Raw genomic sequence first — 20,387 nt, forward strand, 5'->3', positions numbered from 1 at the left:
TGCCCACCTCGCACGCTCCCTGCGCGGGTGGAGCCCGGAGCCCCCCGGGGCTTGTCACTTGCTGCCGGGAGGGAGTTACTCCACCCCCGCCCCCGCCGCTCGGGTTTGACTTTGGGCCAGTGAGTGCGCCTGGGCACCGCGACAGCCCGGGGAGCGTGTGGGTCGGCCTCCCCCGGACCCCTTCCAGACAGTCCCTCCTGCAAGCCGCTCTGCGGGAAGGGCCGGGCGGGGAGGGGGGATGAGGGGCTGTATTTGTGTTCCAGGCCTGGGTGTTACCCCGACGTTCTGAGGTCTAGGAATTCATGTTTTAGATGACCCGTCAAATCTAGGCTTTCACTGAACGGAAAACTGGACTTAGGGTTGCGTGCATCAGATCAGTCGACAATTTGTTTTCAGTCGGTAGAAATGACTAGCCTTTAAAATATGCTGTTTTAGAACACTTTCTCACCATCTTTAACAAAAAATGATGTGCACGTTTTAGTCGGAAACAGCTGTGGCGTTAGGACTGCATTGCTCCTAGGTTCGGGGGGCTCACATGCCACTGCACTCACTCCCCAGTGCTGGGGGAGGGGGAGGGGGGGACAGGTGAGCCCTGACCTGCTCCTTGCGACCACCTGCGGGCTTGATTCTTAATGTGTAACCTCTTTCACTGTTGCCTTCGCCAGAGGGATGTTCCTGGGAATTGAGGCATATGCACTCTTTCTAATCCAGCCATCTTTATTACATCTTTTCCCCAACATGGACGCCTTTTTGTACTTTTTATTCTGGTCACGCTATGCAGTTTAGAGGGTCCCACCATATGTTTCAGGTCTGCAGGTGAAGGGTGAAACACTTTTTCTGGAATTCTTGACTTGGTAACTTTATGACAGATCCTATCTGAACAGAAGAGACACTCCACACCTTTGGTCACAGTATGTAGTCTGCCTGGGGGCCTCTGAACCACTGAGTGCAAAATCCTGGCCACCAGCGTGGTGACTGTCCTCTTCAGAGGTCCCAACAGGAAGCGGACAGGGATGGACAAGTATTTATTGTACTTGGAGAGAGTAAGATGTAGACTATTTCCTATACAAATGGGATCATGCCATATCAAGGGAAGTAGAGCAAGTATACTCATTTTTAATAAATACACATTATTTGTAACAAAATGGTAAGTGTGTCTATTACTCAATTATGTTTCTCCAACTTGGGCAAAATCAAGTGTAAAAAACAACAACACTGTTTATGTGATCTCAGTTTTGCAGTGTCATAGCATTTGGGCCAGTGTCAATGGGCAAAGAGTTGGACTCTTCATGAAAATAATATTTAAGAAGGAAAAGACTAAAAATGTTATTTTCTTCGGGTGAAAGTTACCAACCTGTCCTGATTTTTCTATGCTCCTTGTTTAGGAAATCAAAGTGGCATGCACGGAGCACTGTTTTTTTTCCCCAGCAAGGTAGCGGTGGGGGCAGCAAAAGCCTTGGAGCTTAGAATTACATCGGCTAAGCAGAGAGCAGTTACAGCTAGCCTTGGAGAGATCACCCGTTCCCGCTTTATTATGGACTGCTCCTATTTTAAAGGGCCAAAAAGTTGAGAAATCTTTGATTACTGAGATATTGGGGGCGGTGCAGTGGTTACTGTTGTGATTTTTGCTGATTTCTTCACCTTCCGTGGTTTGCCTTGTTTCTGCAGCTCAAAGCTTTTTGGATCTCCACTAAGTAAAAGAGCTCTCTAGATTCTCCTAGAGAAAAAACACTTTAATCTCCCCACCCCCGAAATAGCATCTTAAAATACTTTAAATGTGTATCATGTCTAGAATTTAACCCAGCAAGTTTATTTCTTTAAAAGAAAAAAAAATCACAAGTTACCTCAGCTGTGTACAGTGCCAACTAAGCCATAGAGCATCTTACCAGGGAACAAACCGAAGCGGAATTTTGCAAACCCACTGCCAATCTCTTCTTGAAACTATAAAGACCCAATGAAGAAAGTAAGAGGGGAAAGGGGGACATATGTAATACTTTCAACAATAAAGAATTTTTTTTTTTAAGTATGTTACAAAATTACAGGGAGAAAAGGAAAGTAATACAAACTTATTTTTAGTGGAAACATCAGTTTGCTTCCACTTTGGTGTTATTTTAAAATGTTTTTATTTATTTTAGAGAGAAAGGAGGGAGAGGGAGAGAGGGATGGAACATCGATGCATGCCCCTGGCTGGGATTGAGCCCTGAAATTCAAAATCCTGACTTGTGCACTGACCGGGAATCGAACCAGCAATCTTTCAGTGCATGGGACAGCGATCAATCCACTGAGCCACACTGGCTGGGCCCTTTGGCGTTATTTTGGACTATAATTCTGTTAAATAAGTATTAAATGCCACTATGCACTCAAAAGCATTGTTGGAGAAATTAAACCTAAAATCATAGATCAAATAATTGAATTGATTAGAAGTCATCCTGTCCAGTCTCCCAGTCTAGCCTAAGCAGCTTTTACTGCTGTTTCATTTTGTCCCATTAAAAACTGAATCCAATTTACAGTTTCTAAGAAAGTAAGAAGCCTTATTTACTTTTCTCTTTCCTTCATTCCTTTTTGTAAAAAAAATTGTCACATTTTCTTCCACTCTCCCTTCCTTTCATTCTCCCATTGATCTGTTCCCCAAACCTTCACTCTCTTCTTTTCTTCAGGCATCTGACACCTGCCCACAGACACTGCGGATAGATAGGGAACAAGGGTCATGTTCCCTGCTCTGGAGGAGCTCCTAATCTCAGATGGCAGTTCTCTGAATCCCCTCTCCCCCCAGAATAGATAATACTCATGTTCAGCATCTTCTGGCGTAGAGACAAAGATAAGGTAGACTGTGGCTTCTACCCTGTTTCCAGGCGCTTCAGTTGTAACTCTGCCCCTAGCAAAGCAAATTGTCGGCGCTGATGAAGACGTACCAGTGACCCAACGCTGGCAGAGACCTCGGGTCTCAGCAGGCACTGTCAGCTGCTTCCTCTGTAGCCCCTCAGAGGTTCCTAGGGAGCTGAGCACTCAGCCTTTTCTTCCTAAGGACGTCTCGGTGTTAGTGCACCTGACACTGACCGGGGACATTACACCTCCTCAGTGTCCACCACTACACATGGCGACCAGAACTACACATTCTGAGCACTCCACTGCTGTTAATGCAGCCTAATATTCCCTTAGCTGAGCCGTACTTACATGATAACTAATAACCAATATTTATAACATAACTAGGTAGGTATTAGGCACTTTGCTAGATTGTGATAGATACCCTAAAAGGGTTACCTAAGAGACATTCAGGTAAAGATAGCCAGGAATATGCCTGTAACACACGTCTATTGCTTCAAAGATTGGGCATCCTCACCAAACAAGTGGATCAGTGATAATGGATGACATTTCCCCGGTTTGCAGAGTTAAGGGTTCCAAGGACCAAACACTTAGAGCAGGGGTCCTCAAACTACGGCCTGTGGGCCACATGCGGCCCGCTGAAAACATGTTTTTTTACTTCAAAATAAGATACGTGCAGTGTGCATAGGAATTTGTTCATAGTTTTTTTTTTTAAACTATAGTCCGACCCTCCAACTGTCTGAGGGACAGTGAACTGACCCCTGTTTAAATAGTTTGAGGACCCCTGACTTAGAGAATATCGATAGTCAATTTATATTAGAATCTCCCTAGGAAATGACAGTGATTAAAATTGGTTTGTGGGTAACTGTCCCTCGTTAACTAGTGTAGGTGACTCCTAAATCTTGGTCTGAGTTCTGTGGGCCATTCTATCAAGTTCATGGAAAGAGCCCCCAGGAGGGGGATTGTGAGAACTTCTGTTTTTAACTAGTGGGTCATAACCAGTGGGTTTGCAGCTGGTTCTGAAGTGATGGCAATCTTGTAGACTGAACCTGTGGGGTTCGCTGCTGTGTCCAGGTAATGTGGGAATTGACTAGAATTAAAGGACGCCCTGCTGATGTCTGAGAATTGCTTACTGGTGTGTGGGGGTCCCCACTACCACCACCCACTACCCTCCTACACACACACCCACACAATTATCTAATTGTTTCAGGACCGTTTATTAAAAAGACTTCTTTCTCCATGGAATTACCTTGGCATCTTTGTTAAAAATCACTCTATTATATGTGTTTGGGTTTATTTCAGGATGTGATTATGTCCCACAGATTTATGTCTATTCTTATTTTTTACTAGAGGCCCGTTACACGAAGATTTGCACAATAGGCCTTCCTTCCCGACTGCCAGGACTGGTTTTCCTCCGGCACCCGGGACCCAGGCCTTTGGTCCAGCTGCAGCGGAGAAGCCAAGCCTCTTCAGTCATCTGTAGTTTTCGCTAGGGCAGGAGCCTTCAGTCTTTGCTCTGCACCTGCATATGCAAATTAACCCATCATCTTTGTTGGGTTAATTTGCATACTCATCCTGATTGGCTGGTGTATAACAGAGTGGTGACAATTTACATATTTCTTTTATTAGTGTAGATTTCAGAAAGGAAGGGAAAGGGAGAGATGGAAACATCAATGATGAGAATCATTGACCAGCTGCCTCCTGTATGCCCCCTACTGGGGATTGAGCCCTGACGGATAACTGAACTGTGACCTCTTGGTTCATAGGTTGACACTCAACCACTGAGCCACACAGGCTGGGCTTTGTTTATTCTTATACCAATACTAAACTATATTATAGCTTTATACAAAGGCCTGTTCTTTTTTGTTTTTTTAAAAAATCTATTACTATTCCATTGTAAGGATGTACTGTAACTTATTTAATACAACCTCTACTTAAGGGGATTTAGTTGTTTCTATTTAATACTACAAATACAACAAATGCCCACTGGCATGAAAGTTTGCGCCCATGCTATAGGGCTTGTGTGGGATACATGTTTAGAATTGGAAATGCTGGGTCAGTGTTTCCCATTTTCCCCTAGTAATTGGGTCATTTCAGATCTGGACTATTATCAATATGATACCCCTCATCGAAGAGTGATATCTATATAGTAACTAGAGGCCCAGTGCACGAATTTGTGCACAATGGGGTCCCGCTGGTGGCCTGCAGACATCAGGTCCCTGCCCCCCTGCAGTCCTGCCTGGCACCTGTCTTGGCCTGGTGCCAACCCTCACCTGCTCCACCATCCTGCCTGCAGGAGCAATCATCCCCCCCACCCCCCCACCCCCAACATCTGGGAGCTGTCGGGGGGGAGAGAGGGGGCAGGCGACAGCCCCACCCCCTGGTGGTCACCATCTGCAGGGTGACTGAGCCCATGCTCACACCTGCTTTGACCTGGCGCTGCCTGCTCACCTGCTCCACCATCCTGAGGTGGTCCCACTCTCATCGGGCACATCGAGGCCAGCAGCGCCTCTGCTGCCACCCCTGGTGGTCAGCACACATCATAGCAAGCAGTTGAACTGGTCGAATGACCACCCAAGGGGGCAATTTGCATATTAGGCTTTTATTATATAAGATAATAATTGCTAACATTTATCAAACTCTTACCAAGTGCTAGGAACCATGCTGAGCACTTTGTATGCACCACCTTATTTTGTTCTCAGAGCAACATTTCACAGTCAACATTATGAGGTAGATACAACCATTTTATAGGTAAAACACTGGGTTTCAATTAATAACTGACCTAAAAGCTAGTAACTTTTGTGTTTTGATTGTACCTATATTCTTAGTGAATGCACCATTATTTGTGGTGAAGACTTTACCATATGACCACTCAACCCCAAAATAAACTTGTTCCTGTGTAGGCTTGTGCTACCCAGGAGGGTAACCACTAGCCACATACAGCTACTGAGCATTTGAAATATGACTAGTTTGAATGGAGATGTGTTGAGTGTCCAATATACACTGTGTATTGAAGACTTGATATGGAAGGGAATGTAAAAGAGCTCAGTAATTTCTTTATACTGATTACACAGTAAATGATATGTTGGAAATACTGTTGAAATAGCACACTGAAATTAGCTTCACTTTTTTACATTTTTAAATGTGGCTACTGAAATATTTAAAACTACATAAGCAGTTTGCATTTGTGGCTCACGAATTTGTTAAACAATGCTCGTTTGGCACATTTTAGACACTTGTATTGGCCAGGTCAGATTCATGCAGGTCGAGTCTCACTTCCCCCAATGCCTAGGCAGGGCCAGACCAAATGATTTCATAGGCCTTATATAGCCAATGGGCCGGACTTTCCCCACCTCTGGTCTAAACTCAAGACAATGATAAATACCATGAGACAGAATGTTACTGCCCTTAAGTCTATTAGTTCATCTATTTAGAGTCTAAGAGTTGTCTCTTTGATGAAAAAATTCATTCAAAATTTAAAACTGTTAACTATTGAAGACTTTATTCCATAATATGTCCTCATATATTTTTTTTTTGAGGGAGGGTATCAGGAAAGGGCAGATTTGCTCTGATCAATATAACTGGAAAATGGCTTGCTATTACCACATAAAAATGTAATCCAGTGATAAAATTATTTGAGTGGTATCTTGACCTCTTTATATTGCAAGGTATGATTAGCACTAAGGTTCCGTGTCCAGGCCATAGATGAGTAAGGATTCTATTATGAAGACAAATTTGCTACGAAACTAATTCTTCATTGTACCATAAGGTCCTAATTAAAGGAATGCATTCCAACAACATCCACTGTTGTCTGAATCTTTACCAGCAAATGTACACCTTTACCAGGGACCCTGTGCCTTGGCTGTCTCCTCTCCAAAGGAAAGGAGTTTGCTTCCACCACCAGAAGTCCCTCGCAGCCCTAAAAGCACTGTGCCATGCTGTGCCTCCACCAGCTGTTCCCAGAGCTCTCCAGAGCCATCCCTAATTGGACAGCACTTCCCTCTGAGGCCTCCTGCTTCCCGCCTGTCCTCCCTGGAGAAGCTGCTTACTTCTGAGGGCTGCTCCCCTGGGACACAGGGACCATAATCAGTTTTCGATGACTTCACCTTCTCTCCTGAGGTGGCTGAACCATATACAGCCAACTCTTTCTTCCTCCAGTTTGCCCAAGGTGGCTGTTTCTGAAATACCATTTGTCACCTGGTATATTTGCTACCTCCTCAGTCACTTCTACCACCTGCCCCAACTTGAGGAAGCTAGACCTTTCTCCAATACCCTGTTTTATCAGTTTTTTAAAGATCTTTCCCTTAAAGGACTTATTTTCTCTACATAATAACTCAGGAGTTCAAATCACTACACATTTTGGAGAGCAAATACTTTTTACATTTGCTCGGTATCTATTTGCAAAGCCATGTAAGTCTAACACTATCAGAATGGGGCTTTTCTTGCCTCAGGAAACTACCAACATCATGTACTCCAGAGTGCTACCTATCTTAATCGCCCTCTATCACTCAGTAATCAGCCATTAGTAATAATGAAATTTCAGAAAGGTCTGGAGAGCAAGTCGGATTTCAGTTCAGCAAGCCAAAGTACTATTTCATATATTGGGAGGCAGCCCAATGGAGATTCCCATCAGCAGGGGCTTCTATACAATGAATATAAGCTGAGGGAAAAGCAGGCCGAGGGCAGTAATTAGTACCTCGGGAAAGCATTCTAGAGCACCATAAAGACCAAGCTGGTGAGGCAATGAAGATCGCAAGAACCCACTGAAGGCCAGGTTAAGGATGCTACCCTAAGATGAGAAGCTACAAGTTAGACAGCAGCTCAGCACTTTGCTATTTTATGGTGACTGTTCCAAAAACACTTGTGCTGTGTGATCTGTCCTCACTCAGCAGTCCAACAAAGTTGTCTCTTTTCCGAACTCTGGCAATAAGCCACCAAACTGGGAAAGCATGGCACAATATCCCAGAGCACTTTAACACAGAAAAACCCTTGGTCACCCACAGCTGAAGGTTAACAAAGTTCTACCAGGGATCAATCTATCATTGCCTTTAGTCTACAGTAAGTTTCTACTTGGCATTCCTTTCCTACTCAATCCACTGCATTTGCATATGGCCCTGGCCAATTCCACACACCTAGTGGGTTGCTTTGGTTTTTCACTTAAACCCATTGACAATGTTAGGTACTGGATTGAGTTAAAGCATTTTGGATACTGGAATGAATTAAAATAGAATTCATTTGACCCTTAGCCGGGCTGGTGTGGCTCAGCAGTTGAGCAATGACCTAGCAAACAAGAGGTAGCCGGTTCTATTCCTGGTCAGGGCACATGCCCAGGGTGCAGGCTCAATCCCCAGGAGGATCATGCAGCAGGCAGTGGATTGATGATGTTCCTCTCATGGATATTGCCATCTCTCTACCCCTCTCCCTTACTCTTTAAAAACAAACCAAAAACCCACAACATATTTAAAAAATTCATTTGACCTCTAACCTTCATATCTCACTGGTAACTCTAAGCCAGTGATGGCGAACCTATGACATGCGTGTCTGAAGTGACACACGAACTCATATTTTTGGTTGATTTTTCTTTGGTAAATGGCATTTAAATATGTAAAATAAATATCAAAAATGTTTTACTATGGTTGCAAATATCAAAAAATTTCTACATGTGACACGGCACCAGAGTTAAGTTAGGGTTTTTCAGAATGCTGACACACCAAGCTCAAAAGGTTCGCCATCACTGCTCTAAGCCCTATTGTATAGGATTGACAACCACTCCCCAAAGTCATTACCCTATAGCAGTGGTTCTCAACCTTGGCTGCACATTAGAATCACCTGGGAATCAGACTCTAATGTGCAGCCAAGGTTGAGAACCACTGCTCTATAGCAAATGAATGTTGCTAAAAGGAATTTACGCTTTAATTTACTCCTAACATGTTAAATATCCATAAGCCACATAAACTGTATAACTTTACCTCTTACTATTTTTTAAAAAATGTACTTCTATTGATTTCAGAGGGAGAGATAGAACATCAATCATGAGTCTCATCGATTGGCTGCCTACTGCACGCCCCACAGTGGGGATCCAGCCCAAAACCCACCCATGTGCCTTGACCAGTAATCCAACTGTGACCTCCTGGTTCATAGGTCAATGCTCAACCACTGTGACAAGCCAGCCAGACCGCTTACTATATTTTTTAAAAAAATGTATTTGTATGTGCCCTGACCTGGAATCGAACCCAGGACCCTTCAGTCCACACGCTCTATCCAGAGCCAATCCAGCTAGGGCTTACCGTATTCTTTACATCTTCCAGTGTTGTCTGCTTGAAGGAACCTGGAATTCCACTTGGCTCTCATCCTCAAGCAGCATCGCAACCCAGCACAAAAGTTATTACTCCCAGGCCACCACTGAACAAGTACATCTGATAGTAAGTTGTCCCACACCAAGTATAGTTCGTTAACACTACAAGCCTATTAAAAATACCTTAGCACACAAGATATTTTTGAAAACCGAGATTTATTGCGCGACTAATCACTGAAATCCTTAAGATGAACTGGATGCGGCAACAGCTGCCCTCTTGGGTTTAGGAGTTGTTCCTTCACGGAATCCATGCCTGCACCAAGTTAAAAACAAGAACTGTTACCTCAGCAACGCCACACATACATCTTATTTTTTGCTAAAACAGATTTTAACGAGCTTATCTCAGTTATATGTTGAAATCAATATCGCATTCATATGTTCAGACATTTATTTGTACAGCATCACTGATAAGCTCCAACAGTTCATTTGCGTCCTTCTGCTTCCAGGTATCTATTTCAGGGATATAGGTAACTGCACTTGAAAAGTAAACTCAACAGTGTACTAGGTCTGTGATGGCGAACCTATGACACGGGTGTCAGAGGTGACACGCGAACTCATTTTTTTGGTCGATTTTTCCTTGTTAAATGGCATTTAAATATGTAAAATAAATATCAAAAATATAAATCTTTGTTTTACTATAGTTGCAAATATCAAAAAATCTCTATATGTGACACGGCACCTCTGAGTTAGGGTTTTTCAAAATGCTGACACGCCGAGCTCAAAAGGTTCGCCATCGCTGCACTAGGTTGTGCTGACCACTGGACTAGTATTTCCCCACCACCTGTTGAGAGACCCAAGGTCTTTGTGAAAACGGGTCCCTGTGCTGAGGCAGAGGTTTTAACTGCCTTCCCTTAGCGAAGGAAGCACAATGAGCACATTTAATGCAGGTATTTTCTAAGCTGCTGGACAAGGCTTCACATTCCAACTCATTCACTATTCACACCTACTCTAAGGAAAGTGCTGTTACCCGCCTTGAAGACTGTGAATTGAGGCTCAGAAAGGGTCACGTCTGGTTCAGTTCGTGCTCTAAGCCCTGCATCATGGGCCACCAGCTGACCCCTCAACAAGAAGTCCACTCCACTGTGCCCAATAAAGATCACCTCAGCACACGGACACAGCAAAGGGCACTGCTTACAAAGCCGCTGCTTCCTGATCCTTTGAAATTAGGAAATGTGGAGCGGAGTGGGCAGAAAAGCCAAGGATTCTGCTAAAATCCCACACTGCACAGGGCAGCTGCACACACAAGGGATCACCTCAGTTGAGACTTTTGATCAGTTAATGCTTAAAAACCTACCATTACAACGCAGTTTATGAGTCTAGGCTGGGGCCGAAATCCCTGCATTTCTAAAGAACTTTTAAGGCCTGACTTTCAGTAACAAGACTGAAGAATTCTCTCTGTACAACTGCAACAGCAACTGACAAGTTCTCTACAGGGGACGTGCCCAAAGCCACAAAACCCCAGACCTCATTCACACACCCACTGCCACGACGAGTTTAGGCAAGAATGTGAGCGGTAGCCATTACTAATAAATACCATCACATTTTGAGACTGTAGCTCAAATCACGCCCTAGACCAGTGGTCGGCAAACTCATTAGTCAACAGACCCAAACATTAACAGTACAACGATTGAAATTTCTTTTGAGAGCCAAATTTTTTTTAAACGTAAACTATATAGGTAGGTACATTGTTATTAACTTAGAGTACTCCTAAGGCTTAGGAAGAGCCACACTCAAGGGGCCAAAGAGCTGCATGTGGCTCGCGAGCCGCAGTGTGCCAACCACGGCCCTAGACATTTACAACTCACACTGCAGTTCACTGAAAGATTAATAAAACCTAGATGTAATGGGTCCGAGGGCGGCAGTGGCAGGAAACACCTTCCAACACCCTCTCCCCCCTCGTCGGGACAGCACCCCTATTTTACACCCGAGTGAACCAGACGGTCCCCTCCACGCTCGCTCACACCGCCCACGAAGCTGTACCTGAACCGGCGGTACACGATTTTCAGGTGCCGCATGCGACCCGTCCCGGTGGTGTTCCGTCGCTTGGCCTTGGCACTCCAGTTATCTGCAACACAGACGCGGGTCAGGGCCTGCAGGGCTCCCCCGGGTTCGCCATTGGCGTTAACCTGCGCCCAGCTCCAGGCCGCCCCCGCCCCCGGCGCCCCCCGCGCTCACACTTCCTCTTGCGCTTGGCGGGGTAGCCGCACTTGCCGCACGTGGACTTCTGCAGGTGGTAGGCCTTGGAGCCGCAGCGGCGGCACAGCGTGTGCGTCTTGTTGCGGCGCTTGCCGAACGAGGACGTCCCCTTCGTCTGCAAACGGAGGGGCAAACAACTCAGCCACTGGTCGCGTCGGGCCCGGAAACTAGAGACGGGGCCGCCCCCCGGGCTGGAGCCGCGGGGGAAGTTTGGTTCTTTCCTGAAAGGCTCGATCAGAAACCACTACCCGACATGTCCCGGCTGGTGGGGAAAGGCAGTAACCGGACCAGAGATTCTATCAATAAAAACCTTTAAACGGAAAATAAGTCACCACCGGCCTTTCACGGCTTTACGCAAGAGGTGCTGTGTTTTGAAATCTGCTACATTTGAGGGGGGCGGGGGGTGAGAGGAAGAGAAATAACTGTGTTTTTCCTACCTACCCTCACCCCAGAGCCTTAGGGAGCCGGCCCGACACCGCCACCAACTAACTCCTTTGCTTACAGCGCCCAACACTCCAAACCAAGCTGCTGCTTCCTTCCGTGCCCACCCGCGGGCAGGGCGGTGTGGGAGCCCAAAGCTCCGATCGCAGCAACGGACCTAAAGCGGCTCCGGTTCCACGACTACAGGCTCAGCACCCCAGGTACAATGAGTGAGGAGACATTCTTCTGGGTCTTGAGGGCCACAGCGAGTCCCTTTCCTGTCCACCCGCTGCCCTAATCGGGGACCTTGCCAGGACCCCCACGGAGAGCGAGGAGCGAGGCGCGGGGGACGAGGATGGAAGGCGATTAGAACAGCCCTTGCAACCAACTCACCATCTTGCTTCTGCCGCCGAGACCAAAAAGGCCGGAAGAGAAGACACTTCCGCTATATCGCGCAGAGAAGCTTCCGCTCAGGGAAGTACTTCCGGCGGGCGCGGTGCGTCGTTCTCAAGTGTCCGTCGCCGCGGTGAGCTGGGTAGAAAGGAGGTTCCGGAGCCAGACGGGACCAATAGGAGTTTAGCTCCCTATTTGGTCAGGCGGGCGGGACCAGGACTGGGCTCTAGGTGCTGCTGCTCCTCCCTCTGCTCCTGCTGCTGGACCTGCTCCTGGGCCTTCGCTGGATTTGTCAGAGTTGTGACCACATCGCGGGTTCCCGGTCGATCTGCTGGGGAACCTGGAGGGTGACGCTGGCCCTGCCGGGGGTCCCCGCGCCGCGAATCCGCGCGGGGCGTGTGCAGGGGGCGCGGGTCGGACTGGGACCCCTACGCGGAGAAGCCGAGTCCCCCAGGTTGCTCCCCACTCGCCCTGCCGCTGAGCTGAGGTTGCTTCGTGGACCGAGACTCAGAATCGGAAAACCCAAGCAAATCGTGTGTTTTATAACTCGTAGTTTAGAGGCACAATTTTGTTTCCGAAATGCATTGTGCCCAGGAATCACACCTGGGGTTTTTTGGGTTTTTTTTTAAGGAAAAAAATGTTTTATTTATTTCAGAGAGGGAGCGGGGGAGGAAAATAGAAACGTCAATGAAGAGAGAATCATGGATCAGCTCCCTCCTGCGCACCCCACATTGGGGATCGAACCCGCACCCGGGGAACCCAACCAGGACCTCCGTGTTCATAGGTGGAGGCTCAGCCCCCGAGCCACGTGGGCGGGGCCACGCGTGGAGGCGTGAAGAAGCCGAGTCAGCAGCTTGGGGTCTGGAAGTCCGTACTGAGGAAACGCTTTCCAAATAGTTTCTAACTTGGTGGTTCCCAGACCTCGATAAGCGTGAATCCAGTTGTAAACTCTTATTCAACAAAGCCCCAACCCTTGCAAAAAAAACCGGTATAAACAATGCAAACATTTAAAAATCACAGGGGAAAACGATCCCAAATAACCATAGAATGTGCCTTCTAAAGCAAACCAAGATGCCCTAACCGGTTTGGCTCAGTGGATAGAGCATCCATCGGCCTGCGGACTGAAGGGTCCCAGGTTTGATCTCCGGTTGCGGACACATCCCCAGTGGGGAGTGTGCAGGACGCAGCTGATCGTGTTTCTAACTCTATCCCTCTCCCTTCCTCTCTGTAAAAAATCAATAAAACATATAATAAAGAAAGAAAGCAAACCAAGAACCCTATACCTGTCCCATGTGAAATACCAGCAAGCGAGACTGACCGCTAGCAGAACAAGATGAACCTAGGAATCAGGTTTAATTTTGAGGGTGAACAGTTGATGGGTGCCCATAGGCTCAGCCTAATCACCAGGGAGCGGGAGGCCACTTGCTAACCTGACACGATCAGGGAAGGCTGCATGGCAGTCTTGAAAACTCAAAGACCTAACGTAACCACAAAGGGTTGTCTGAAATGAAAACTAACTAAAAGCATTTCTGGTGAGTAGTCATGTCCTAGGCCAGTATTTTCCCTGACAAGGTCAATTTCTACCATAACTGAAGCTTCTGGTCTTTTTGCAGCTAAGATAACATATACCTATGCAATGTCAGGGTAATTTGTAACTTCCCTTTTTCCTGAGCCCTCAGGGCACAACCAAATCCACCTGGGTGCCAGGACAGAGACCATGAATTCCTTCATTGTTATTGTTATCTTGTTAATTGTTGACTGTTAGCTATCCAGTACTCACCTGAGTACCAGAAGTATGTGTCTATTGTGGGAAACTGTTTATTGCCTTCACTATCTGATACCCCCGCCCCCCCTCACGCAAGGCTGGGTGCCTTTGAAGCCCTAGCAAAGGTCTGAGCTAGGCGCCCGCCACCTCTGTTTGTCCAGACAGTGGTAGCTGAAGCAACTTCCCCATTTATTATTATGTAAATCCTTGCTGATGGGCTAGTCTGCCTGTGCCAGGGGTCGCCTGCCTAAGGGGTACCTATGGGTGCATCCCAGATCAATAAAAGCTTGGTGAGGCCTGAGCATGGGTGGAAGTCCTTCCCCTTGAGTTGGACTTGCCCGCCTGGTCCCCCAATATTTCCAATTATCTTTTGTCTTTTCATTTTCATTTGTGTGCGGCTCTGCTTCCAGTTCCTGAACCCTGATCCATGCAGGACGTGGGAAGGAAACACTCAACAGTCTATCATTTTACTTATTTTTAAAAATATACTTTTATTGATTTCAGAACCTCCGTAATCTATCACCAGTGGATTTCATGTAACCTACTTATGCCTCCTCTTTTGATTGTAGTGTATAAAACAAGGTGAAAAACTGCCTTCTCCAGAGCATTATCCCAATACATTGAGAATTTGGCTCAAATAAACTCACAAGAATTACGTACAGGTTTGAAGTTGTTATGGCTCTTTTCTAGATGCTGGGGGAAAAAGCAAAGAGAAACATTTTACTAAAAAGTTACATGCTTGGGCATGACCACCCACCTTAAAGAATTACGTACAGGTTTGAATGTTGTTATGTTAACATAACTACCAGGCTCTTTTCTAGGTGCTGGGGGAAAAAGCAAAGAGAAACATCTAATGAGAGAGAAACATCAATCAGCTGCCTCCTACACACCTCCCACTGGGGATGTGCCCACAACCAAGGCACATGCCCTTGACCAGAATGGAACCCGGGACCCCTCAGTCCCCAGGCCGACGCTCTATCCACTGAGCCAAACCCGCCAGGGCCCAACTAAATTGTTTTAAAAAATCAAAGTCTGTTAATAACAAACAAAAAAATAATATATAGTAATTTTTAAAGTAGAAAGTTTGACCCCCTCTGTTATCACACACCAGTGTTACAATTGGGTATCTTTTGTAGCTGTGTTCTTTTAAATCTCTATATACACATATGTACACTATACACATTAATTTTTAAACAAAAATGGGATCTATAACTTGTTTTCTGTAACAATATATCCTGGGTATCACTACTTGTCAATATGTACAGATTTACTTAATCTTTTTAACCACTTTTTGGTGTTTCATTGTTAATGTATCAACATGTATTCCACAATTTATGGAAATTTTGGTTATTTTGATACATTTTGGTTATTCTTAATTTTCTGTTATAAAAAGTTTTGTAATGCAGACATTGTACATACATTTCTGGGGCATTGGTCTGAAACAACTCCTCTCTGAAATTAGTAAAAATATATATTTTTTTTAAAAAGAGAGACTTCTCAGAGGATTTGACCCTGGGACCTGGTCATGCTGAGACTGAGTCAAGTGATCGAAAGAGCAGATAAACAACCAACCCGAAGGCAGGGGCTGGGAGGGCTTCGGGCTGGATTCTCCCCCTGCCTTGCCTTTTTTGTATCTGCTCCTCCAACAATAGGCAGCGTTGACATATTTAATCTTTGCCAAATAGGATTAATCTTTCCCTTTTTAAAAAACCACTTTTCTTTCTTGAGATTTTATGGCTTGTTCTGAGGATAAGTACACAGACATTTCAATTTGATCCTTTAAAACATATTTTTAAAAACATGTTTATTGATTTCAGAGAGAGGAAGGGAGAAGGGGAGAGAGAGAAACATCGATGATGAGAGAGAATCAGTGATTGGCTGCCACCTGCACGTGGACTCCGAAGGACCAAGAGCCCTGGGAAGCCACCCTGCCCGGGGGATCCCTGTGCGTTCCAGTCCAGAATTTCCGTATCAATATTAATCAGACCCGTCTTCCTTCTCTCCTGCTTCCTCCGAGGCTGGACTCTGCTCTCCCGTTGGTTTCTCTGTTTCCTGCCGTGAGGTCGTTAGTGGTTAGCCAATTCAGCCTGCTTTCCCTCTGCTTGGCTTTGCCCTTTGTTTGCACTTCCTTGTCTGCAGATCAGCCTTTCCTGCCACAGTTTTGGCCCGGTTTCCTCTTTGTCGGGAGCAGGTTTTGTGACAACCTCGCCGACCTCCTCTGAGGCAGCTCCTCTGCCGCCCTCGGGAGCTGACCTTCCTCTGCAGCATGTGGCAACAATTTGCTGCTGGGTCCCGCCTCCATGTGTTAATCCACTGGAAGGGCTTGGTAATCCAGTTCCTGCCCTAGAGAAAGCTAGAGCCATGGCCACCGGGAGTGCTCCCTCCGAGATTATAGAAAGAGAGCGAAAGAAGTTACTGGAAATCCTCCAGCAAGACCTGGACTCGATCCTAGATTCCCTAACCTCTCGGAGGCTGATTTCTGAGGACGAGTATGAGGCGCTGGAGGACATCCCAGACCCTCTGAAGAAAAGTCGGAAGCTGTTGATCTTGGTGCAGAAAAAGGGAGAAGACAGTTGTCAGCATTTCCTCAAATGTTTATTTAGTACTTTTCCAGAGTCAGCGACCACTTGGGGCTTAAGGCACGGTAAGTTGAATTTCTACACTTTTTTTTGGTGGGGAGGGGGTGAGGGGTAGGGGAATGAAAGAAATGAGGCAAATTTCCTGGAAAAAGAAAAGAAAAAAAGAAACTGATCATCTTTTATTTTTATTTGTCTTTCTACCAGAGATAATTTTTCACTGAAATATGATAAAGAGGAAGTGGCCAGCAGATAAAAAGCAGGGAATAATGTATTTTATCAGTTTAGGGGGTCGATAATTTTTTCTTTAAACTGTGTCCAAAATTAGCAATGGTTTTAGTGCCGGTATAGACTCCTCATTATTATGAGAGACATCCCCAAATATTTACAGCTGGACAGAGACGACAGGGGCCATATCAGGGATTTCTTTGTCTAGTAAGTGAATTCCTGAATATAAGCAATCCCCAAACCACAGCCTGCATTGTTCACCTTGTGTAACTATTTGGAAAATAATCCCCTTGCTGGTGGGTCAGTCACTTCCTTTTCTGGGGAACCCTCTGAAGTAATTCCAATCCTAATTTCCCAATGTGCAGAGATAATCAGGCAAACGAGGGAGCAATCCTTCCGGAATGGATTGGTTAGCAATTTTGTAGGTTACCGCCAGGGGCTAGTGTAGCTCCTTTTATGGGAACCTAAGGCTATTGAAGATTACTTTAAGAGGTGTTACAGAGGTGCAGTCTCAGGTAAAAGGTTTATGTTAATGGTCCCTAATGTGGGACAAGACCCGTTTGCTTAAAGCAGGGGTCCTCAAACTACTGCCCGCGGGCCACATGCAAATACAAATATTGTATTTGTTCCCGTTTTGTTTTTTTACTTCAAAATAAGATACGTGCTGTGTGCATAGGAATTTGTTCATAGTTTTTTTTAACTATAGTCCGGCCCTCCAACGGTCTGAGGGACAGTGAACTGGCCCCCTGTTTAAAAAATTTGAGGACCCCTGGCTTAAAGAAATGGGTCTTACTATTTATTTCTAGGATTTACTATTCCAAATTAGAGCTCTTTGCTTCCTGACTAGAAATTATTAGGACCAGACTTCATTACCAACGGCCCTAGGAGTTCGGAGCTGGTTTGGGGTCACAGTAAATCCACAAGTTAGGGCTGTTCATAAGGTTCACATTTTGTTCTGTTCGTTTGACACTTGAGTTTTATGTGAAAGACTTGGAATTTTTTATTATTATTATTGATTTTTTACAGAGAGGAATGGAGAGGGATAGAGAGTTAGAGACACCGATGAGAGAGAAACATCGATCAGCTGCCTCCTGCACACTCCCTACTGGGTATGTGCCCGCAACCAAGGTACACGCCCTTGACCAGAATCGAACCTGGGACCCTTGAGTCCGCAGGCCAGTGCTCTATCCACTGAGCCAAACCGGTTAGGGCAAGACTTGGAATTTGAGCAAGGCAGGAGTGCGTTCTGATCCTTTTCCAGTGGGAAAAGCAGGTTCTGAAAGTTGACTTATTGCCATTTGTGTTGGAAGGGGTAGGTATTCCTATCCTCCAGTGACATAAAGAAGAGAGATAACGCTTCGAGGCCTCAGAAACACAAGTAAATAGAAAATTTTTTTTTTGAACTTGGAAAACAAAGTGAAAAACCCCCTACCTTTCTTGTTCTTTTCAGAATCTTTAAAACATGAACATACAGAATCTCCTCAGTCTACAGGGGTAAGCAAGAATTCGGAAGATCCATTTTTCCCGGGAAAGAAACAGCCTGAGAGTTCTGAGATCACCGTGTCCTTTAAAGAGAAAGAGCATGTGGATGTGGAAACCTCTGAGATGTTCAGGGACAAGGAAAGTGGTGATGGCGAGATGGCATGGTCCTCACGGGAAAACGAGAAGGCATACGACCCGCCAACCACCACTGTGCCGCATTCAGTAGAGAATGTTGAGTCTGAAATTTCAGGAACTCCTGACTATTCACAGGACCAACAGAGGTACGACGAGCCCGATGATGCTTTATACTCAGGAGAAGAGGAGTATCTAGAGTCGGCTGTATTCTCCGAAGATGCAGAAAGCACCATGGAAGGAGACGATCATGACGGCCCAGAGTACCTTGTCTACGGAGGGGAAGAGGACCCTGTGTATTCAGAAACCGCAGAGTTCTCCGGTGACCAGGAGAGTTATGGTGATTCAGAACCCGGCATGCCGCTGGAGGAAGAGGAGGAGGAAAGTATGGAAGGTATGAAATGACGTGATCGTTAGGCAACAGCCTATTTTTAGGTCACATAATGGAGAGACAGGATGAGGGAGGGCACAGACGGCAGCCGAAGAGCAGCCTCTCAGAAATTCCTTGTGCCTCTCTAGCCTGGACTGTCCTCAGAGGTGACGTTGACCGGGAGGGAGACCCCGCACCTGAGAAATGCTGGACAGGATAAGCCAACTTGAATGTGGAGTGCAGGTGTAGGTTTCTGCTCTCACCTCTGTCACACATATAAGAGTTGCTAGACACTCATTTTATTGTATTTATTTTTTATTGTTTTATATATATATTTTTATTGATTTCAGAGAGGGAGAGGGAGAGAGAGAGAGAGAAACATCAATGATGAGAGAAAATCACTGATCTGCTGCCTCCTGCATGCCCCCTACTGGGGATTGAGCCCACAACCTGGGCATGTGCCCTTGACCAGAACTGACCCTGGGACACTTCAATTGGTAGGCTGATGCTCTTATCCACTGAGCCAAACCGGCTAGGGCTGCTACACACTCATTTTAGGTGTCATCTTCTATTCCTTAAGTCTCTTTGGTCATTTTAGAGCCAATGGACTATGGCAGTGGTTCTCAACCTTCTGGCCCTTTAAATACAGTTCCTCATGTTGTGCCCCCAACCATAAAATTGTTTTCGTGGCTACTTCATAACTAATGTTGCTACTGTTATGAATCATAATGTAAATGTCTGATATGCAGGATGGTCTTAGGCGACCCCTGTGAAAGGGTCGTTTGACCGCCAAAGGGGTTGCGACCCACAGGTTGAGACCGCTGGGCTATGGTGATTATGGGCCTAATTATTGAAATGAAAACAGGAGAGGAGTTTGTGATGAATGGATAAAATCGCAAAATACTGTTACGTGGCTTGACCCAGTCCATATATTGCTATCTTGGGAAACTATACTGGCATCTTCAATTAGAATATTTTTTTATTTTTTAAAAAAATATTTATTATTATTGAATTTATTGGAGTGACATTGTTTAATAAAACTATATAAATGTCAGGTGTACAATGCTATATCATCTGTATATTGTAGGGTGTTCACCACCCTAAGTCAAGTTTCCTTTTGTCACCATGTATCCCCCCATGCCCTCTCTTAGCTCCACACCCCTCTTTCCTTCTGGTAATCACCGTGCTGTCATCTGTGTCTATGAGGTTTATTCCTCCTCCCTTCATCCCTTTACCTTTTTCACCCTGTCTCCCTACCCCATGCCCTCTGATAGCTGTCAGTCTGTTCTCTTCTATGAGTCTGTTTCTATTTTGTTTGTCAGTTTGTTCATTAGATTCCACATATGAGTGAAATCATATGGTATTTGTCTTTCGCTGACTGGCTTATTTCATTTAGTATAATGCTCTCTGGGTCCAACCACAAAAGGTAAGATTTCCTCCCTTTTTTATGGCCAAGAACTATTACATTGTGTAAATGTGCCACAGCTTTTTGAAATTTCAAAATATGACAAGTGCTTTATTTGGGGAGAGCTTGTCTAAGAAAATAAACATCACCAAGTTCTGAGTAGAGAAGGGAAACATGACTACCATCTCCCATTCCGTCCAAATCCTGGGGGATTCCAAATCCAGTTCTGGGTGGGGAAAGAG

The 20,387-nt window shown here is 45.5% G+C and overlaps 2 protein-coding genes and 1 long non-coding RNA gene across 4 annotated transcripts in view; 2 read left to right on the forward strand and 1 right to left on the reverse strand.

Annotated features, from left to right (window-relative positions):
* Positions 1 to 9,315: 9,315 nt before the first annotated feature.
* RPL37 (ribosomal protein L37) lies at positions 9,316 to 12,295 on the reverse strand. The gene is made up of 4 exons (XM_006774548.2): positions 12,188 to 12,295; positions 11,354 to 11,489; positions 11,159 to 11,243; positions 9,316 to 9,431 (listed from the first exon to the last, which is right to left on the reverse strand). The coding sequence occupies exons 1-4, from the start codon at positions 12,188 to 12,190 to the stop codon at positions 9,362 to 9,364; spliced, it is 294 nt and encodes a 97-aa protein (XP_006774611.1). The 5' UTR covers positions 12,191 to 12,295; the 3' UTR covers positions 9,316 to 9,361.
* A 2,276-nt stretch (positions 12,296 to 14,571) lies between these two features.
* LOC107184785 lies at positions 14,572 to 14,782 on the forward strand. Its single transcript, XR_001515691.1, has 2 exons — positions 14,572 to 14,614; positions 14,729 to 14,782. It is a non-coding gene; the product is annotated as an uncharacterized LOC107184785 (long non-coding RNA).
* Positions 14,783 to 15,803: 1,021 nt separating this feature from the next.
* The window catches only part of CARD6 (caspase recruitment domain family member 6), an 8,405-nt gene continuing 3,821 nt past the window's right edge, over positions 15,804 to 20,387 (forward strand). The window contains exons 1-2 of one of the 2 annotated variants that reach the window (XM_006774549.2): positions 15,804 to 16,596; positions 18,207 to 18,764. In XM_006774549.2, coding sequence (XP_006774612.1) covers positions 16,314 to 16,596; positions 18,207 to 18,764 — 841 coding nt within the window. In that variant the 5' untranslated portion in view covers positions 15,804 to 16,313. The remainder of the gene's footprint in view (positions 16,597 to 18,206; positions 18,765 to 20,387) is intronic. The other variant, XM_006774550.2, reaches the window with a different exon arrangement.

The sequence above is a fragment of the Myotis davidii genome, unplaced genomic scaffold (genome assembly GCF_000327345.1).
Source record: "Myotis davidii unplaced genomic scaffold, ASM32734v1 scaffold348, whole genome shotgun sequence".
Lineage (NCBI taxonomy): Eukaryota > Metazoa > Chordata > Mammalia > Chiroptera > Vespertilionidae > Myotis > Myotis davidii.

Coding starts and splice junctions, on each gene's coding strand:
- RPL37 (XM_006774548.2), bottom strand. Junction 11,244..11,353: donor CGCCAAGCGCAAGAGGAAGT/GTGAGCGCGGGG, acceptor TCTGTGTTGCAG/ATAACTGGAGTGCCAAGGCC. Junction 9,432..11,158: donor ATCGTGTACCGCCGGTTCAG/GTACAGCTTCGT, acceptor AACTTGGTGCAG/GCATGGATTCCGTGAAGGAA.